The following is an 18,912-nucleotide window of genomic DNA, read 5'->3' as shown; positions in this document are numbered from 1 at the left end:
ATATATTATATCAATTGATTAAACTTTTTCATTGTTACTGAATACAAGGATGCTAAAATTGAATGTCTCAGTTTTCCACGCGACTTGTTGTAGCAGAGCCCTCGACTTGACTGGCTAGACCAGTGCTTTTCAACCTGTGGTACGCGTACCTTTACTGGTATGCGACCGGCTTGCCACTGGTGAGCGCCGATAGTGCTTTAGGACGATATAATTCCTCAAAACACAATGCTGTGTCAATTGTACCATCATGTATCAATCTGTTTGTATCACTGAAGCACAGAGAAATGAGAAATTATAAGGCAGAGCTCCAGACTAAAATGGTTAGAAATGCAAGAACAATAAACGAATGCGAGATGACGTCGGTCTGATACATATACTTGACTCCCGCTGGTTTATATTCTTCATCAAAATCACTTTATTGATTTAAAAAACAGGACATACCGGTAGTTTTAAAACAAACAATCACTGCGTTTACATGAGCAAAAGAATTCCGATATTTTTCGGAAAACTACGTTTTCAGAAAACTAATTCCGATATCAAAAGTCAAGTTCAAATTCCGATTAAATTCCGAAAACTAACAAAATGTATGTCATGTAAACACACTTTTCGGAAAACTTATTGAAATAGCATACTGCGCATGTGCACACTTTGACCCTTTGCTCCTGCACGTGGTTTTAGAAAACAGAGAAAATAATGATAATCTGTAGTCAGTCTGCATGCATCCATTTGTCTAGTTAGGATAAAGTAATACATTTGTTAAAGTCTGTATTTGTTAATAGCCCATACTGAAGCAGCAAATGTTTTCCAGTTTTAAAATGATGTGAGAATTTAAAATAATGTCTGCAAAAGAAACTGGTAATATAGAACAGGTTGAGCTGTTGGAAAGGTTGATTGCACATTTTGGGGAATCTGAATAGAGGTATAGGATAGTAATCTTTGAATTTAAAACCTGACACTTCGATAAAGCACTTGAGTTATTGGATTGGTCTCCGTTCTGTCGCAAAAATGTCCGGTCTGTTCAAATCGCACTTAGGCTACTACACTACTTTACATGCGAAAATATCCTACGTTTTCCGAAAACTTCAATTCATGTATACAGTTGAATTCTAATTAGATTCTCTATCGTTAATCATGTAAAACACAGAAAAGTGACGTTTTAAGAAAATCAGTTTTCTGATTTAGTTTTCCGAAAACATTAGTTTTCATGATGGATTAAGATTTGGTGCACATTGAAACGATTTGTGTCCGATCATTTTGAATAAATATCACCGTGTAACAATTTTTTTTTTTTTTTTTGGTTCCTGGGTAGTAAGTGTTATTTCCTAATTGCTTATGCCTCAAAAGTATAGAAAATGGCTATTATTCCCCACAAACTTTGCTTTTGTGACCAGGACAGTGATATTTTGAAATTTACCTATTTCCAATGAGAAAACGGCCAAATTTGTGTCTTTTCATTCACATAAAGTCAGAAAAAAACAACATATGAATCCAAATTAACATGTATTTATACTAAAGTAATACAAAAGATTTAGAAGCGAGTAGTTTTTCGAGATTTACGATTATACTGTAAATCACTTTCATGAATCAGCCCCCAAATGTAGTCTCCCATCATGTTCTCGTTATACTGTCGTTCATTGACTGCTCATCCAGGAACCTCAAAGCCATGCTGCTCCATAATGGTAACAAGTACCCGTCTCTTCCCCTGGCTCACTCGGTGCACCTCAAAGAGGATTACAACAGCATCAAGACCTTGCTGGACGCCTTGAAGTATGATGAGTACGGCTGGGACCCCCGGAAGGTGCTGATGCCACCACTGCACATCAAATTGGGCCTTATGAAACAATTTATCAGAGCTCTAGATAAGGAGTCGGCAGCCTTCAAGTACCTTCAAGACTTCTTCCCTAAGCTGTCTGAGGCAAAGGTCAAAGCCGGTGTCTTTATCGGACCACAGATAAAGAAGATCCTGGAGTGCAATGAATTCCCCAAGAAGCGCACTAGTAAGGAGAAAGCGGCTTGGAACAGCTTTGTCGCAGTGGTTCGGGGCTTCCTGGGCAATCACAAGGCCGAAAACTATGTGGAGCTGGTTGAGACTCTGGTGAAGAACTACGGCACAATGGGCTGTAGGATGTCCCTCAAAGCCCATATCCTTGATGCTCATCTTGATAAATTCAAGGAGAACATTGGAGCGTACTCGGAGGAGCAAGGCGAGCGCTTCCACCAGGATATACTGGACTTTGAACGCCGCTACCAAGGACAGTATAACGAGAACATGATGGGAGACTACATTTGGGGGCTGATTCGTGAAAGTGATTTACAGTATAATCGCAAATCTCAAAAAACTACTCACTTCTAAATCTTTTGTAGTCATTTTTGTATTACTTTAGTATAAATACATGTTCATTTGGATTCATATGTTGTTTTTTTCTGACTATGTGAACGAAAAGACACAAATTCGCCCGTTTTCTCATCCAGTCAAACATAAATCCTGGTTTGTCCAAAAGTTTTGAGTGTTACAGTGGCTCGCAAGTGACTTTGGGAACGCTCATGTTTTTGTGCTGAATTCGATAGGCATCCTAGATTGCTGTAGCCAGTGCTGTTCCATATCACCTTTTCTGTACTGAACAAAAGACAGTTCCAGCAGGATAATTTCTTTTTTTTAATTGACAGCTACCGGTAAGCCACAGATACCTTTCATAACTTGAATGTTGGAAGTGGCGAGTATATCCCTTCCCTTGCTGTGTCAGTTTGGGTATTTGAGGTGTACACCTCCCTTTTTTTTTTTTTTAACAATCTCCAATTTTTCTGAGAAAGTTCTTGAAAATTGATTTGTAACCAAATAGACTACAGTGTCTCCGTTGTCTGGTGACATTTTTTTTAAATGTATTTGTAAAAAGCAATTCTTAATATTACTTTGAAGTTCTCAATATAATTCTCAGTAACGGTCTCTATAATATTAGCACTATCATGAAATTCAACTATTCTTGCACCACGCACCATAGCATATTTATGCATAACAAGGGGCAGATCTTTGACAATTACGCCTCACCCGAAAGACGAAGCACAAGGAGGTTGTGACTTGCTCAGGGTCACGCAATGAGTCAGTGGCTGAGGTGGGATTTGAACCGGGGACCTCCTGATTACAAGCCCTTTTCTTTAACCACTGGACCACACTCTGCTCACTTATGATTGGACTGCCGTGGAGAAAATGCAGTTCGATTGCTTGATTTTATTTTATATAAAAAAATGTTTTCTGCACGATTAAATTGGAAAAAGGAATAATCTGTCAACTCTTTAGTTGATTATATATATATATACAGTACTGTGCAAAAGTTTTAGGCAGGTGTGAAAAAATGCTGTAAAGTAAGAATGCTTTCAAAAATAGACATGTTAATAGTTTATATTTATCAATTAACAAAATGCAAAGTGAGTGAACAGAAGAAAAATCTACATCAAATCAATATTTGGTGTGACCACCCTTTGCCTTCAAAACAGCATCAATTCTTCTAGGTACACTTGCACACAGTTTTTGAAGGAACTCGGCAGGTAGGTTGGCCCAAACATCTTGGAGAACTAACCACAGTTCTGTGGATTTAGGCAGCCTCAGTTGCTTCTCTCTCTTCATGTAATCCCAGACAGACTCGATGATGTTGAGATCAGGGCTCTGTGGGGGCCATACCATCACTTCCAGGACTCCTTGTTCTTCTTTACGCTGAAGATAGTTCTTAATGACTTTCGCTGTATGTTTGGGGTCGTTGTCATGCTGCAGAGTAAATTTGGGGCCAATCAGATGCCTCCCTGATGGTATTGCATGATGGATAAGTATCTGCCTGTACTTCTCAGCATTGAGGAGACCATTAATTCTGACCAAATCCCCAACTCCATTTGCAGAAATGCAGCCCCAAACTTGCAAGGAACCTTCACCATGCTTCACTGTTGCCTGCAGACACTCATTCGTGTACCGCTCTCCAGCCCTTCGGCGAACAAACTGCCTTCTGCTACAGCCAAATATTTCAAATTTTGACTCATCAGTCCAGAGCACCTGCTGCCATTTTTCTGCACCCCAGTTCCTGTGTTTTCGTGCATAGTTGAGTCGCTTGGCCTTGTTTCCACGTCGGAGGTATGGCTTTTTGGCCGCAAGTCTTCCATGAAGGCCACTTCTGACCAGACTTCTCCGGACAGTAGATGGGTGTACCAGGGTCCCACTGTTTTCTGCCAATTCTGAGCTGATGGCACTGCTGGACATCTTCCGATTGCGAAGGGAAGTAAGCATGATGTGTCTTTCATCTGCTGCAGTAAGTTTCCTTGGCCGACCACTGCGTCTACGGTCCTCAATGTTGCCTGTTTCTTTGTGCTTCTTCAAAAGAGCTTGGACAACACATCTGGAAACCTTGTTGTTAGTTGAGTTTGGCTGTTCCTCACCCAGTTTTACTCCTCCTACACAGCTGTTTCTGTTTCAGTTAATGATTGTGTTTCAACCTACATATTGAATTGATGATCATTAGCACCTGTTTGGTATAATTGTTTAATCATACACCCGACTATATGCCTACAAAATCCCTGACTGTGCAAGTGTACCTAGAAGAATTGATGCTGTTTTGAAGGCAAAGGGTGGTCACACCAAATATGGATTTGATTTAGATTTTTCTTCTGATCACTCACTTTGCATTTAGTTAATTGATAAATATAATCTATTAACATGTCTATTTTTGAAAGCATTCTTACTTTACAGCATTTTTTCACACCTGCCTAAAACTTTTGCACAGTACTATATATATATATATATATATATATATATATATATATATATATATATATATATATATGCACACACACACACACACACACACAGTCAGCACTCACATATCCGACCCTATAAAATTTTGACTGCAGTGACAGGTAAACACGTGTGATGCAGATCTGATTATTTCATTTTGGCCCATTCCAACTCTTGTCCGTTTTTCAGGGAACACAAAAATGATACAATATCTAATACATATCTGAAAAGACTGTTTTAAAATATGTATGGTTCCACTTATACTGTGCATGTGTGATCTGCACTTTAAAATATATTTCTAATAATACGTGTTCTGTGTGGTATGAACAGAGTTTGAACAACTTATGCGAGTTGCTTTTTTAAAATATTGTTTGTGCCATAAATATATTGATTATGAATTGTATATGTCTGTGTTGTTATTTATATCAGTTGTAACCTTGCCACTTCAAATCCATTCGACTGCAGGACTTAAGTTTCAACCAGACATGTCCTAAAAGATCAATTAAAAGTCTGGTTGAAACAAAGTCGTGCAATGTATAAAATGCTCTGCAAAATTATTACATTATTTTTTTTCATAGCTTGTTGAATAAAGTTATTTCTTCAAAATATATGTTGTTATTAATTATTTGATATGTATCATTAGTTTTTATTTCATATATGTTTTTTTTTATTTATTTTATTTTATTTATTTTTTTAATGACAGATAATTATTCCTGAATACTAACATTTTTCTACCTTCAATTTACAAAAACAATCTTGGCACTTGCAATCCACTCCACAGCAGGACCTTGTTTCAACCTGACCTGTCATTTAAATAAGGAATGTTAACTGAAACCTTCTTAACTTTTTAAAATGTATTTTTTTTTTTAAACAAAAAACCTAAGGAAATTCATTGCGAAAACTGTGTTAAAGTAATGTTAAGGTTACTCAAACAAAACCCTCAAAAGTAAGGAATTTGCGAGTCAAGGTTGACATGCAACCTTAACTCTGCACCATTATGTGTATGTATGACATCACATATGACATCAGCAATGACATAAATGGTGACATAACTAATCACATGACAAGTGCTCCCCTAAGACTGGCCATAGGAACATACCACTGGGAAATCGTTCACCATAACTTGGCCACAAAGCATCTGGTAGTTGATCAGTGTAGTACAGACAGAGAAAACTGTCCTTTCGCATCAGTAATTGTGATTAAAATCACCAGTGTCCGTGAAGTTATAACGAACTAGCCAATTATCAAATTATTATGGATGAACTGTGAAACAGGATTTTAAAATAGACATTACAAAGTTATTATATCCATAAACAAAACAGCAAATGGTAGGAACAACAAATGTATTTTTATAATTACCATACTAAATCAATTGTCATTACAACTGTTCCACCAATTACTTTTGGACATAAAATAAACAAATGTCCCAGTATATGGAATTACGACATAAAACATTTGCAAGCGTGTAACTCTGAAAACGTGAATTATTTTTAAAGATTAGCGAAGACTTATAAAATAGTCAAAGATTAAAAAGAACATTAAAATCAACAACAACAAAAAAACATTTAAAATTAAATAAAACACAGAAACTGCTTTTCTTATATGAAGATATACATACACTGGAAATTATATTCTTTAGCCATACAAACTTATACTGCACTTGGATAAACAAAAGAAAGAAGATTAGATATAACAAACATTTAATGTAAAATGTGTAAATAAAAATGACAAATACAATAATATGTCATATCAAGTGACTGAAGTATTGTACCTTCTGTTACTTATGGGATTTCAAATGGAACTTTTTGGCCTAAATGCAAAGCGTTATGTTTGGCACAAACCCAACACAGCGCATCACCCAAAGAACACCATCCCTACTGTGAAGCATGGTGGTAGCAGCATCATGTTATGGGGATGTTTCTCATCGGCAGGGACTGGGGCACTTGTCAGGATAGAAGGGAAAATGAATGGGGCAAAGTACAGTGAACTCCTTGAGGAAAACCTGCTGCCCTCTGCAAGAAAGCTGAAACTGGGACGGAAGTTCACCTTTCAGCATGACAACGACCCAAAGCACACAGCCAAATCTACACTGGAGTGGCTAAGGAACAAAAAGGTAAATGTCCTTGAGTGGCCCAGTCAGAGCCCAGACCTAAATCCAATCGAAAATTTGTGGCATTACTTGAAGATTGCTGTCCATCAACGCTCCTCAAGGAACTTGACAGAGCTTGAACAGTTTTGTAAAGAATAATGGTCAAATATTGCCAAATCTAGGTGTGCAAAGTTGGTAGAGACCTATCCCAACAGACTCACAGCTGTAATTGCTGCCAAAGGTGCTTCCACCAACTATTAACTCAGGGGGGTGGAGACTTATCCAATTATGATCTTTCATTTTTGTATTTTTAATATATAATCTTTTTTCTCAATATAAACTTTTTTTCCCTTTAACAGTGTGGAGTACGGTGTGTAGATAAGTGGAAAAAATCCTCATTTAAATGCATGAAACTCTGAGGCACTGACGCAACAAAATGTGAAAAAAGTTCAAGGGGGTGTAGACATTCTATAGGCACTGTATATATATACACACACACATATACACACACACACACACACACACACACAGTTGTCCCGCGTTATACTGCCCCCCCCCTTGCATACCGCCAGCTATTCTCTGTAAACAAATGTCATCAATATAAAAACAGTGCTATTTGTACCCTTATATCGCCACCCCGCTGTCCGCCACCCGCCAACTTCCCAAGCCAAGCAAACGAAAAAATAAGTAATAAATAATATTATTATTATTATTATTAAGTATAAACTGTTCCTCAAAAGTAACTATGTATGTTTCATACAGATGGGAAAAGATGGTAAAATGTCACTAGTATACCTACTGTTGTGTTAATTAGTACTGTAGTTTTAAAAAAAGATTTTATGTTTTATTAAAATGGCCTGGAGATACTGTAGTTGTATAACAAAAAAAAACAAAAAACGTTTGGATTTATTGCAAATATAGAAGGTTGTGTGTGTTTTTTTTTTTGACCCTCACTATAACGCCACCCTCGCTTATTGCCTGGTTTTGCCCACGGCCTTTACCTGGCGGTATAAAGAGGGTTGACTATATATATATATATATATATATATATATATATATATATATATATATATATATATATATATGCCAGGAAAAAGGGTTACCAAAGATAGCAGGTTATATCAAACACTTACTTAGTTTGTTCTTGCTGTAGCATATTAGGGTCTTGGATGAAAAACCTCACCAGGAATCGCAGCGAACAGGGAAAACTCCCTAGAAAAGTTAAAAATAAATAAATAAACAAGTAATACTAATAAATATGCTACATACGCACTGGCCATTTTAAACAGGTTTGGAATTTATTGTTTTGCATAAGATATTTTGTCAATACTGGACATTTAGGGCACACAGACATACGCGTTCCTGTAGCTAAGGAACCAATTCTTACACTCTCATTCGGGAATCTGTATTTTAACAACAAAACTGTGGAAACAGGAAGATTGTTTCTTTAGCAAGTACAGCAAAGTATAGAGTTTCCATTTCTGTCTGTCTGTATTTTCATATACTGCTCATGGTCTCCATCAACTCCAAATACAAACAATATCCATTTGTATGTTATTACCTTTCAGCTGTTTCCTGATTGGTTTTGTAGGCTCAAGCCACCTCTGTAATAATAAACAAAGTAAAAGGTAAAGATTAGCTAGGAAAGTTGGCTGAGAACACCTTGAATTCATACTGTAGTATAGGGAAAAGTATGTACCAATTTGCTACCAATAGGAGAGTCTACTGAATCTTCATTGTGTTGCAAGCCGAAATATTCTCTCTCCATCAGGCCTAGGTGGTTGTAGACCATATCGAGCAAAACTTGACCAGCATCTTGTTTCTGAAAAATAAATAAATAATAAAAACAGAATAATCAGACGCACAAATATGATCACTATATGATACAGTATAGTTTTGGGGCTTCCAGATTTCTGTTTTTTTTTTTTATTTTGTATTGATTAATTCTACAAATCTTTTAACTAAAAGAGTCTGTGTGGCTTTGATGAGAAGGGTGTGCGGGGCAGATATATGGTTGATTAACAAATCCACAGAAAACTGTTGATTAATTCTATGACTGAACTCAAGTTTTCTTCACTGCATACTGTATATTTTTGAGACTTTAAAAGACATACAGCCAGACATACAGATATACATCTAAAAGTGGCAGTGTGTCTCTATGGGGTGCGATACACTCCACAGAGTGCAACCATAACCCTTATTTACCGTATCGCCTCCTTTACAGTATATTTTATCCATACATGCCTATCTAATTAAATAAGTGGCACTTATCCATGGTATAGCTTTGTTTCCCATATGCATTTACTGCTTTACAGCTTTCTTTGGGAATTCCTGTAAAATATTCCCCGTCACAGCATTATTTCAGATTATCTTACAAAATGCAACAAAGTATAACAAAGTATAAAAAGTTCATGCAGGATTTTGCAAAGAAATGTCTTTGTTCCTGCACAGGTTAAAAACTTGATCAGTCTGCCTTTCCCTGTTTTTCTGTATCCGCGCCACTAAACCATACCCAAATGGTTTTCAAATCACGTTATATACCTCACCCTTGGTGTGAATTAACCATATAAAAATATATTACGTGAAGTGTAGCCCTAGCAAGGCCCTGAGTGGGGAACAGAAACATTTGGTCTTTAACTGAAAAAGCCAGTTACAAGGTCTGCTGAGTGCTCAAAATGTGTATTTCCAAAATTCAAGATCACAAGAATTACACACACTTATAGTGAAGTACAAGTTTTAAACCATGCTCCAAGAATATAAACTACAGGTATTTTGGTTATTGAGATATTTTATGGGTGCTTCAGGTATAATAAATACCGTAATGAGCATGTGAAACTAATTCCTTTGTTTGTCAGTCCAAAGGAATGCAGAAGCCGTCACCACAACAGATATGGACGTTTTATCTCCCTTTGTCAGTCTGAAGGTGTGAGTGTTGGCATTAAACACAGTGGTCTACGTGCTCAAATGGGAAGCTTTGTGTATACTTTTGTATTTACAGGATTTAAAATTGTAGCTGTTCTATAATATGTGGCTTATAGTTTGGTTTGGGGACATGAGTAAGATTAATTCATTCATACGGCAGGTAAATCAAACAACACACACACACACACACATTACAAAACATTATTTACTTCCCTTGTCAGTTTTCTTTTGCTCCTTGTTTTGACACTATATAAGAAAATAAGAAAGTTTACAGACGAAAAGAGGCCATTCGGCAAATCTTGCTCATTTGGTTGTTAGTAGCTTATTGTTCCCAGAATTTCATCAAGCAGCTTCTTGAAGTGTCCCAGGGTGTCAGCCTCAACAACATTTCAGGGGAGTTGGTTCCAGACCCTCACAATGCTCTGTGTAAAAAAGTGCCTCCTATTTTCTGTTCTGAATGCCCCTTTATCTAATCTCCATTTGTGACCCCTGGTCCTTGTTTCTTTTTTCAGGTCAAAGAAGTCCCCTGGGTCGACATTGTCAATACTTTTTAGAATTTTGAATGCTTTATCAGATCGTCGCGTAGTCTTCTTTGTTCAAGACTGAATAGATTCAATTTTTAGCCTGTCTGCATATGACATGCCTTTTAAACCTGGAATAATCCTGGTCACTCTTCTTTGCACTCTTTCTAGAGCAGCAATATCCTTTTTGTAGCGAGGTGACCAGAACTGAACACAACATTCTAGATGAGGTCTTACTAATGCATTGTAAAGTTTTAAAATTACTTCCCTTGATTTAAATTCAACACTTTTCATTGTATATCCGAGCACCTTGTTGGCCTTTTTTATAGCTTCCCCACATTGTCTAGATGAAGACATTTCTGAGTCAACATAAACTTGTAGGTCTTTTTAATAGATTCCTCTTCAATTTCAGTATCTCCCATATAATATTTATAATGCACATTTCTATTGCCTGCGTGCAATACTTTACACTTTTCTCTATTAAATGTCATTTGCCATGTGTCTGCCCAGTTCTGAATGCTGTCTAGATCATTTTGAATGACCTTTGCTGCTGCAACAGTGTTTGCCACTCCTCCTATTTTTGTGTTCTCTGCAAATTTAACAAGTTTGCTTACTATACCATAATCGAAGTCATTAATGTAGATTAGGAATAGCAGATGACCTAATACTGATCCCTATGGTACTCCACTGGTCACCTCGCTCCATTTTGAGGTTTCTACTCTAATCAGTACTTTCTGTTTTCTACATGTTAACCACTCCCTAATCCATATACACACTGAGACTTGTCGCCCACTATAGTTTGAGTCGGTGCACGCACATAGAGGGTCTTCATAATCCCTTAATAAGAAGTGCAAGGTTATGGTCAAATGCATTGTGAAATTTCTATAGGAGGGTAGGTGTGTAAACTGGTGCAAAATCAATATACATGATGTTCACCATGCTGACTATGACAGACAGACAGTTACATAGTTAAATTAAATGTACAATTCCAAATTTAGTTACATTTAACCCAAGCCATATTAGATACTGTACTTTATAGAACAATGATTTTATTCATGTAAATGCACGTCACTTACATCAATAAATGGTATACAAAAAATTGTCAATTTATTTTTTAGTTACAGTGCAGCAATGTAGCATGATTAATGCTGCTTTGGGCTTAAATATTATCATTTTGCCTGTTCCATTGCATTGATATACTGTGATTATATTGTTATTGTATTTTATTTTTATTTTGCTAAACTGTTAACCTTATTCAGTATTGGCAACCTGACAATTAAGTAAGTAGGAATAAGTATTTGCAACCTGGCTCTATAATGAAACAATTGTGCAAGTGTTTCAACATTTAGGAGTTTATTTGCTGCAAGTACAATGGGTCACAAAAAGGACAGCAACGGTCATGAAACTTCTCGAAGACGTGAAGGCAAATTATTACCTTAGAAAAGTAGTTTGCTGGTTTACTTTTTGAAAACAAAACATTTTGGCATCACGGAACACCGGGCAACCTTGCATGCAATACAATGGTTAATAAAGCCAATGTATATGTGTTGGAATACATGTCCCAGTACCGTGAATCAAGTTGAAAACTATTCCCAATGCCTGCACTGCATAAGGAAACTGGCAGGCAGACTGGGAGCAAAGGCAATCTGACGTTTCTCGGAGGTTACAAACACTAGCCTCCTAATTTAAGAATGAAGAGATGTCTGTATTAATATTTTGTTAAAATATAGACTACTTTAACAGTGCGTACACTAAACAAATAAGTGTGATCTTATACACACTTGCATAACATTTTTTTTGTATTCCTATTTATTACAATATAATTTGGATACAGTATCCTGGAAAACCCAAAGCTACACAATTGTCATCTTACAACATTGACAAAACCACTTCTTTGGGTCCTGCTATATCAGACCAAACCTTTGTATCTTTTTCCTTGATTAACCAGTCAGAATTAACTGACCTAGTTATTAAGACAAAATCAACTACGTGTGCTTCAGACCCTATTCCCACTAAACTGTATTCTCTAGGATCAATACTACTGTTTTAAATATTATTAACAGTTCCCATTCATCTGGTATTGTTCCAAAATCATTTTAAGATCGCTGTTGTAAAAACCATTGCTTAAAAAACCTACTCTAGATCCAAAAGATCTTAATCATTTTAGGCCTATGCCCAATACCACCGTTCTATCCAAAGGTTTGGAGAGAGTAGCAGCAATTCAACTTAATACATTCCTTGCAGCACATAATATATTTGAGAAATTTCAGTCAGGTTTCCGCCCGGGTCATAGTACTGAAACTGCTCTGATCAGAATGGTAAATGATGTGCCATTATCTTGAGATATGGGCTCATCCTCGGTCCTTGTTCTTTTAGATTTGAATGCAGCGTTTGACACTATTGATCATCCAATTTTGCTTGAATGTCTTGAGAACCTTGTAGGATTGTCAGGTAGTGTCCTGTCTTGGTTTAAATCGTATCTTTCAAATAGGTTACAATATGTTAGAATTGGGGAAGATTCCTCTTTGTTTTATCTGAAGTTACATGTGGTGTCCCACGGTTTCTGTTCTTGGAACAGTTTTGTTTTGCCTATATATGCTACCCCTGGGCGATACTGTCCGTAGACATGAGGTACATTTTCATTGCTATGCTGATGGTACTAAACTATATCCATCTCTGAAACCGGGTAACTCCACATCTGCAAATATTCTGACTAAACTCAGCTAAAAGAGAGGTAACGTTGTTGGGATTAAAACATCAACTACACAAAACAAATCTATGTGCTTCTACAGAAGACAGCTTCCCTTTTTAGTCCCTCCAGGATTCCGCTATCGTGGAAAAAAAATCACAGAATTTGCTCTCTCCCGCGGAATTTGAAATTTTTTGCAAATTAAAAAAATGAAAACTCAAACATTTGCTCCCCACTATCACTGTACATGTCACTAGAGCGCATACACAATATTTGTATAGTGAGAAGTGTGGCAGGGTTTCAGTGCAAGCTTTAGTTCAGCCATGGAGAGATTCCTAAGGCCATCGGTAGGCTCCGGAAACTCCGAATATAACGGCAAAATGCAAAATGCAAGTCCGGTATTTCCAATAACTCACCATCACAGTTTCTGTATTTCAAGCTATATTTTATCCTGATTGTAGCTTGTGCAAAATGCTGCTGTCAAGGTTTTAACAAAATCAAAAAAGCATGATCATATCACGCTTGTGTTAGGAGCCCTACACTGGCTTCCTGTACAGTTCAGGATTGATTTTAAGGTCCTACTTATAAAAGCCAAGGGACACTAGTCTACATGTTGTTAGAAAATGTAGAATGAAATCTGTTGCTTCAAATTTCAGGGGACACTATTCTACAGTGCATAGAAATTGTAGATAGAATGTTGATGGACAACACACAGAAGACAATACATAGATGATATTTCCTACCAAAAAGTGTACTGGTGTTTTTTAGTGTCCATATGATTTACCAGCATTTTTTTTTCAATATAATAAAAAAAACTTTTTTCTTAAATATGTATATATAGGATTGTATTAGTAATATTTACCATTACTCTCATCATTTTTGTTCTGAATTTGTTATTTTTGGCTTGAATGTTTTTTCTGTAAATAAACATGTAAATAAAACTAATTGTAAATAGAGATAAGTTGAAATGTGATTATTGTTATAGTTTTTTTTTTTTAAATTATATTATTTTGAACATAATTCCTAATTATTCCAGGTGAGGATTTTTACATTCTACAAATCAGATATCGGTAACTGTGTAACAATATTTGCAAGTTGCGTCTGGTGAACGGCAATGTTCAAACGGATTTAAACAAAAAGTAGGACTCACTTTATCCATTACTATTAAGTTGTATCAAATTAAAGCCTTTGAGACAAAATGACCACTGAAAACACAACAGGAACTTAAATGTAACATACCGTTAACACACCGCTGCAGTTTAACATGAACGTTCTAATGCTTCATCATTGTTACCAAACCAGCTTTTTTTTGTTGTAATTTCTATGCCAACACAACATTATGTTTAAAAACGGTTCATAATAATTTTGTCGACTTTAATGCCACTCCACTACATCTTGTGGCATTAAATGACAAATTGGTCATTAACTACCAGGAAGGACCGATTAACACTTATTTACTTGCCTATAGCACCTATAAAAGAAGAAGAAAAAAAAAAAATCACCCTGAAAAAAATCGATAAGGAGAGTCTCCCTCACAATATCTCACACCGGCTCTACATTTATTTTCTCTGCCATTTCTCTTAATAGTTTTTGCCAGCGAAGAAGTGTCATGTGACTTTTTACATCACTTTCATTGGCTGATTTATTCTATGATGTAATGTTGCTTCTACAAAATCAAAAAAAGTATCCCTTTCTACATTTTTCTAGCAACATGTAGACTACTGTCCCCTTGGCTTTACTTATAAAGCCGTAAATGGGTTAGCTCTGTCTTATTTAAATGATCTTTTATTCACATATGTTCCTAGACAGCCACTCCGATCTCAAGATGCTGGGTTGCTTTCTATTCCTAAAATGTTTAAAACGAATACAGGTGGCAGAGCCTTCAACTACAAGGCGTCTAAACTATGGCATGATCTGTTTAGTTTTGTTAAGCACCAACTATTGCAGCTCTTAAAACCAGACTAAAAGACACATTTTTATAATTATCTTATTTATCAGAAAATGAATGTTTTTCTTTCTCTCATTTGTTTCTTTTACTGTCTTATGTTTTGACTGTTTTATTGTATTTACTGCTTTTAGTGTATTCTCTGCTTTTTATTGCTTATTGTTTCTCCTTGTATAAGTGTCAATATACTGTTTTGTCCATGTAAAAGCACTCTGTGGCAATTAATTGTGAAAGGCGCTATATTAAATAAAGATTGATTGATTGATTGATTGATTGATCGAATTCATGTCTGACACTACAAAGCCGTCGGGATTGTAGAATGTCTGTCTCCTTTGTTCATATAGTACACCTGTTCAATGTGAAAATTAGGTTCAGTACTCATCTCCCCTAGAAGTGATTTTTCTTAGGTTGTCTGGCAGCAACACATGTTTCCCCTTGTCAAACTCAGGCATTCTCTCCTCTGAGACATGCCATCAAACTGGGCTGCATCACCTGTGGCTCCACCTTTTCTACGTGCAACTATACATCCATCCATCCATCAGGAGTTTGCAAATCAGTAACGCTGTATAGGGCATTATAAGCTCCATGGTCGAGGGCGGGCCAACACATTGTTCTGTATGTATAGTATCTGTTAGCGATTGGGATTATGTTTTACGTGGATGGAAAATTCTTAAACAAAGATCCTAATAGTGCGAAGTTGACGTTTTTAATGTGTCTTAGCAGTAGAGGCAGTATTCTGTTTAGCTTGCCAGTGAAAAAGATAAAGCAAGTAACAAAGCATATAAATAATGCAATTAAAGAAATTAATGCAATTAATGCATAGGCTGATATGTCAGAGTTTAGTTCAAAATGTTTAGTGAATGGTTGTCTGAAAGTACAATAATAATGTATCCATCCAGAACAATTGAAACACTTTACAGAATCTCCAGAAAATCAGTTTTAAAATATTTGCTTTCATTAGCTCATTTTTGAGCTGGATGGATTGGCCAATGGCTTTTTATTGTAAAGCGCCCTGGGATGCTCTGCATGAAGAGCGCTATATAAAAGCAAATTGTATTGTATATTGTATATTCCATTTATTTATCCACCAGAATACCAAACAGAGCTCCTAAGTGGAAGGAGGTGGATCAAGCCATGAAGAAAGCAAGGGCTTCATCATCACCTAGGCCCAATTGTGCGCATACAGAGATTACTAGAGTGCACCTGGGGTTCTAAGAATCTTGTGGAGGTTGATGAAGGTAAAGTGGTTAAACAGGTAGTCTAAAGGCATGGTGCATAGGTCTTTCTTTATCGCCAAAGAAAAATAAAATAATCTACCAGCATCAGCCAATTCTATACAATTTCCCTGTTAAATGTTGAGGGGAAATATCTTTCTGCATTGTGGCACAAAGGTTGCCAACTTATCTATTGGAGAACTGCATGATCGACACCTTCTTACAGAAAGATGATATCCCAGGCTTTCTGGGATGCTTGTAGCATGACAGTGTAATCTGGCAACAGATTCAGTCTGCAAAAAAGGAGAAGGATATGCATGTGGTTCAGTGCCACATAAGCTAATTTGGGCTGCCTTTCATTTCTTCAGCATACCCAGTACTATAACAGGGTTAGTTAAAGCCTACTTCGGGAACTTGCAGTTCTGTTTTTTAAACTCCAGAGTTTACCACTACTTGGCAGTTTCTCAAAACTGGAATCATGGCAGGTTGCACCATTTCTCCACTGGCCTTGGCAATTTCAGCAGAAAAAATTAAATAAAAATATGTTATAAAATATTTAGTACAGTACATTATCCATTTAATTAGTAGTTTCAAGTGCTGTTATCTTTACCACACTGTACAGCAGTCTTTCTTTACCATACTTCTTCAATGTTGAAAGTTAAGTGCCTTCCCATTTGACACACAGACATACACTCACAGCAATGACTATTTTAGAATTATTTTAAAAATTGTTTGAACACTTCCTACCTGCTGATGATTGACTTCACATTCCAAGCCCAGATCGTATGTTACTGTAACCCCCGCATGTGACCTTCATATACATAAAGCACTTTCTAATTTATTTTTAAGTAGGGTTGCAACCTTTATAAAATAATGATTAATTATTACTTACACTGAATGGCTTATTCTTATTATTTGAGGAAAAACATGGTTTAATTTTGAGCATGGTAATAAAAACAATTAATATTGATGTATATTTTTTATAAAATATATAGGTTACATAAGTAAATTTACACCGGATGCCCACAGATAAATAAGAACACAGTCTATTTCAGACGCCGTCTGTTTAACACCATGAGGCCGGTGTGAAAGCCTCCATAAGATTTACAGTATTCTAAAAAATGACTGTTAAGCTGATGCTTTGACACAACGTGCTTGCCGTGAAGGGAACTTTACGCCTAACCCATTTTTTAGGGGATAGCCTGGGCGAGTCTAGTTTCGTCCAACGCGTCAACATCGATACTGGGCCAATGTAGTTTTGCATTACTACATTCTCCCCTGCCAGCTTCCGAGTGTGTGCCAGGGTACCTGCCTCATCTCCACTTCTGACAACAATGTATCAACAGTGTGCTGGGTTTCCACCAGCGGTGCAGACAAAGCAGGACACCAAAAAGTTAAAAGAGTCAAAAAGTCTTGCTCCTCCATACGCGCAGACAAACTCGCCACACACACACACACAGAGTGGTCAGCATGGCCCCGGAGTTCAAGCACACTCCGAGATAGGAGGCTGTGTGGGAAGACGTGAGCTGGCTCTTCACATGATTCACCATAAGGCCCAACCGTTGAAGGTGGCCGGTGACAAGTTCCCTGTGGACCTCTGCCTGTGCTGGAGACTGGGCACAAATTAGCTAGTCTTCCAGATAATTGAGTACTCTGATGTCTTTGAGTCTCAATGGGTCCAAGATAGTTTCATGCACTTCGAGAACGCACATGGAATTCGGGAGAGACCAAATGTTAAGACATGGACCTCGTACGCTGTTCCCTGAAAGACAAACCGCAGGCACTTCCTGTGCGCTTGTTTTATGGGGATGTGGAACTAGGTGTAATAGGAGGTCCACCGTGGTGAGCCAGTAAACTGGCCTGAGCTGCGGGATAACCTTTTCTCAAGCGTTCACTTGCAGAAAGGGGCACAAAACTTGCAGAAGCTGCGATTAGCCAGTGTCTCCTTGGCGTGCTCTGGCAGGCAGGAGCCACTGGCAAAAGCACCCAGACAGTACCCACACGGGAAGCCTGCTTGTTAGAATGAACTAAGAGCCTTCACAATGGTGATGCTATAAGCTGTCACTAAAACAGCATCAAGATACTGTGGTTGAATTGCAAGCAACAACCGAAGCAAATATCTGAGTCTTGCGCAGTGCTGCTGAGCCCAGCAGTTGCTCTTGCTGTGCTGAGCACCACCTTGCAGACAGGCCTGCAGAAAAAACACAAAGAGAAAATACTCAACAAAAAACAGTAATTAAACAATTACATAAATGATATAAAAATGATTCATATGGTGCCGAATAGCAAAAATGAGAAATAAAATAAGCTCCAGCCAGAGCTATGTAACCTGGGGGGAGAGCACAAAGGACTTATGTTGCTAGATCCCTGGGTAGGAGCAACTCGAGCTGCTGGCTTCACGGCAGGAAGTCAGCAGGACGTAACAAGCAACAGGCTGTAGTGCACACAATTGCGCATAATTAGCTACAAACTATTACAGCGATTAGTTTATATATCACATATAATTTGTGTAAAACACAGAAAATGCTAAATATATACAGATAGAAGCAACACCGTACTTATCTGAACAAGGCTGTCCAATCAGAGCAGTCTTGAAAGAAAAAACGGCGCAGAGATCTGTGAGCGCAGTCCTTTTGTGTCCTCGGGGGAAGGGCCACATCTATGCCACAGGCTCAAAGAGCAGCTTTGGTATACAATTTTCAGGATTCGGGTCTTTAAGAGGTAAATACCCATTCGGTAACGGTTACATTTCGTACTT

At 37.3% G+C, this 18,912-nt stretch overlaps 1 protein-coding gene across 6 annotated transcripts in view; it reads right to left on the bottom strand.

Annotated features, from left to right (window-relative positions):
* ptpn3 (protein tyrosine phosphatase non-receptor type 3) overlaps window positions 1-18,912 on the bottom strand; it is a 190,152-nt gene that overhangs the window by 95,179 nt on the left and 76,061 nt on the right. For all 6 annotated transcript variants that reach the window (XR_009318150.1, XM_059012938.1, XM_034059035.3 and 3 more), the window contains 3 exons: window positions 8,563-8,685; window positions 8,425-8,467; window positions 7,997-8,075 (listed from right to left, as the gene is read on the bottom strand). Coding sequence is in view for 5 of the 6 variants with exons in the window: in XM_059012938.1 (XP_058868921.1) it covers window positions 7,997-8,075; window positions 8,425-8,467; window positions 8,563-8,685 (245 nt within the window). In the remaining variant the exon portion in view is untranslated. The remainder of the gene's footprint in view (window positions 1-7,996; window positions 8,076-8,424; window positions 8,468-8,562; window positions 8,686-18,912) is intronic.

Source organism: Acipenser ruthenus, chromosome 3 (assembly GCF_902713425.1).
Source record: "Acipenser ruthenus chromosome 3, fAciRut3.2 maternal haplotype, whole genome shotgun sequence".
Lineage (NCBI taxonomy): Eukaryota > Metazoa > Chordata > Actinopteri > Acipenseriformes > Acipenseridae > Acipenser > Acipenser ruthenus.
Note: the sequence above shows the minus strand (reverse complement) of the source record. Positions and strands in the feature narration are given on the sequence as shown.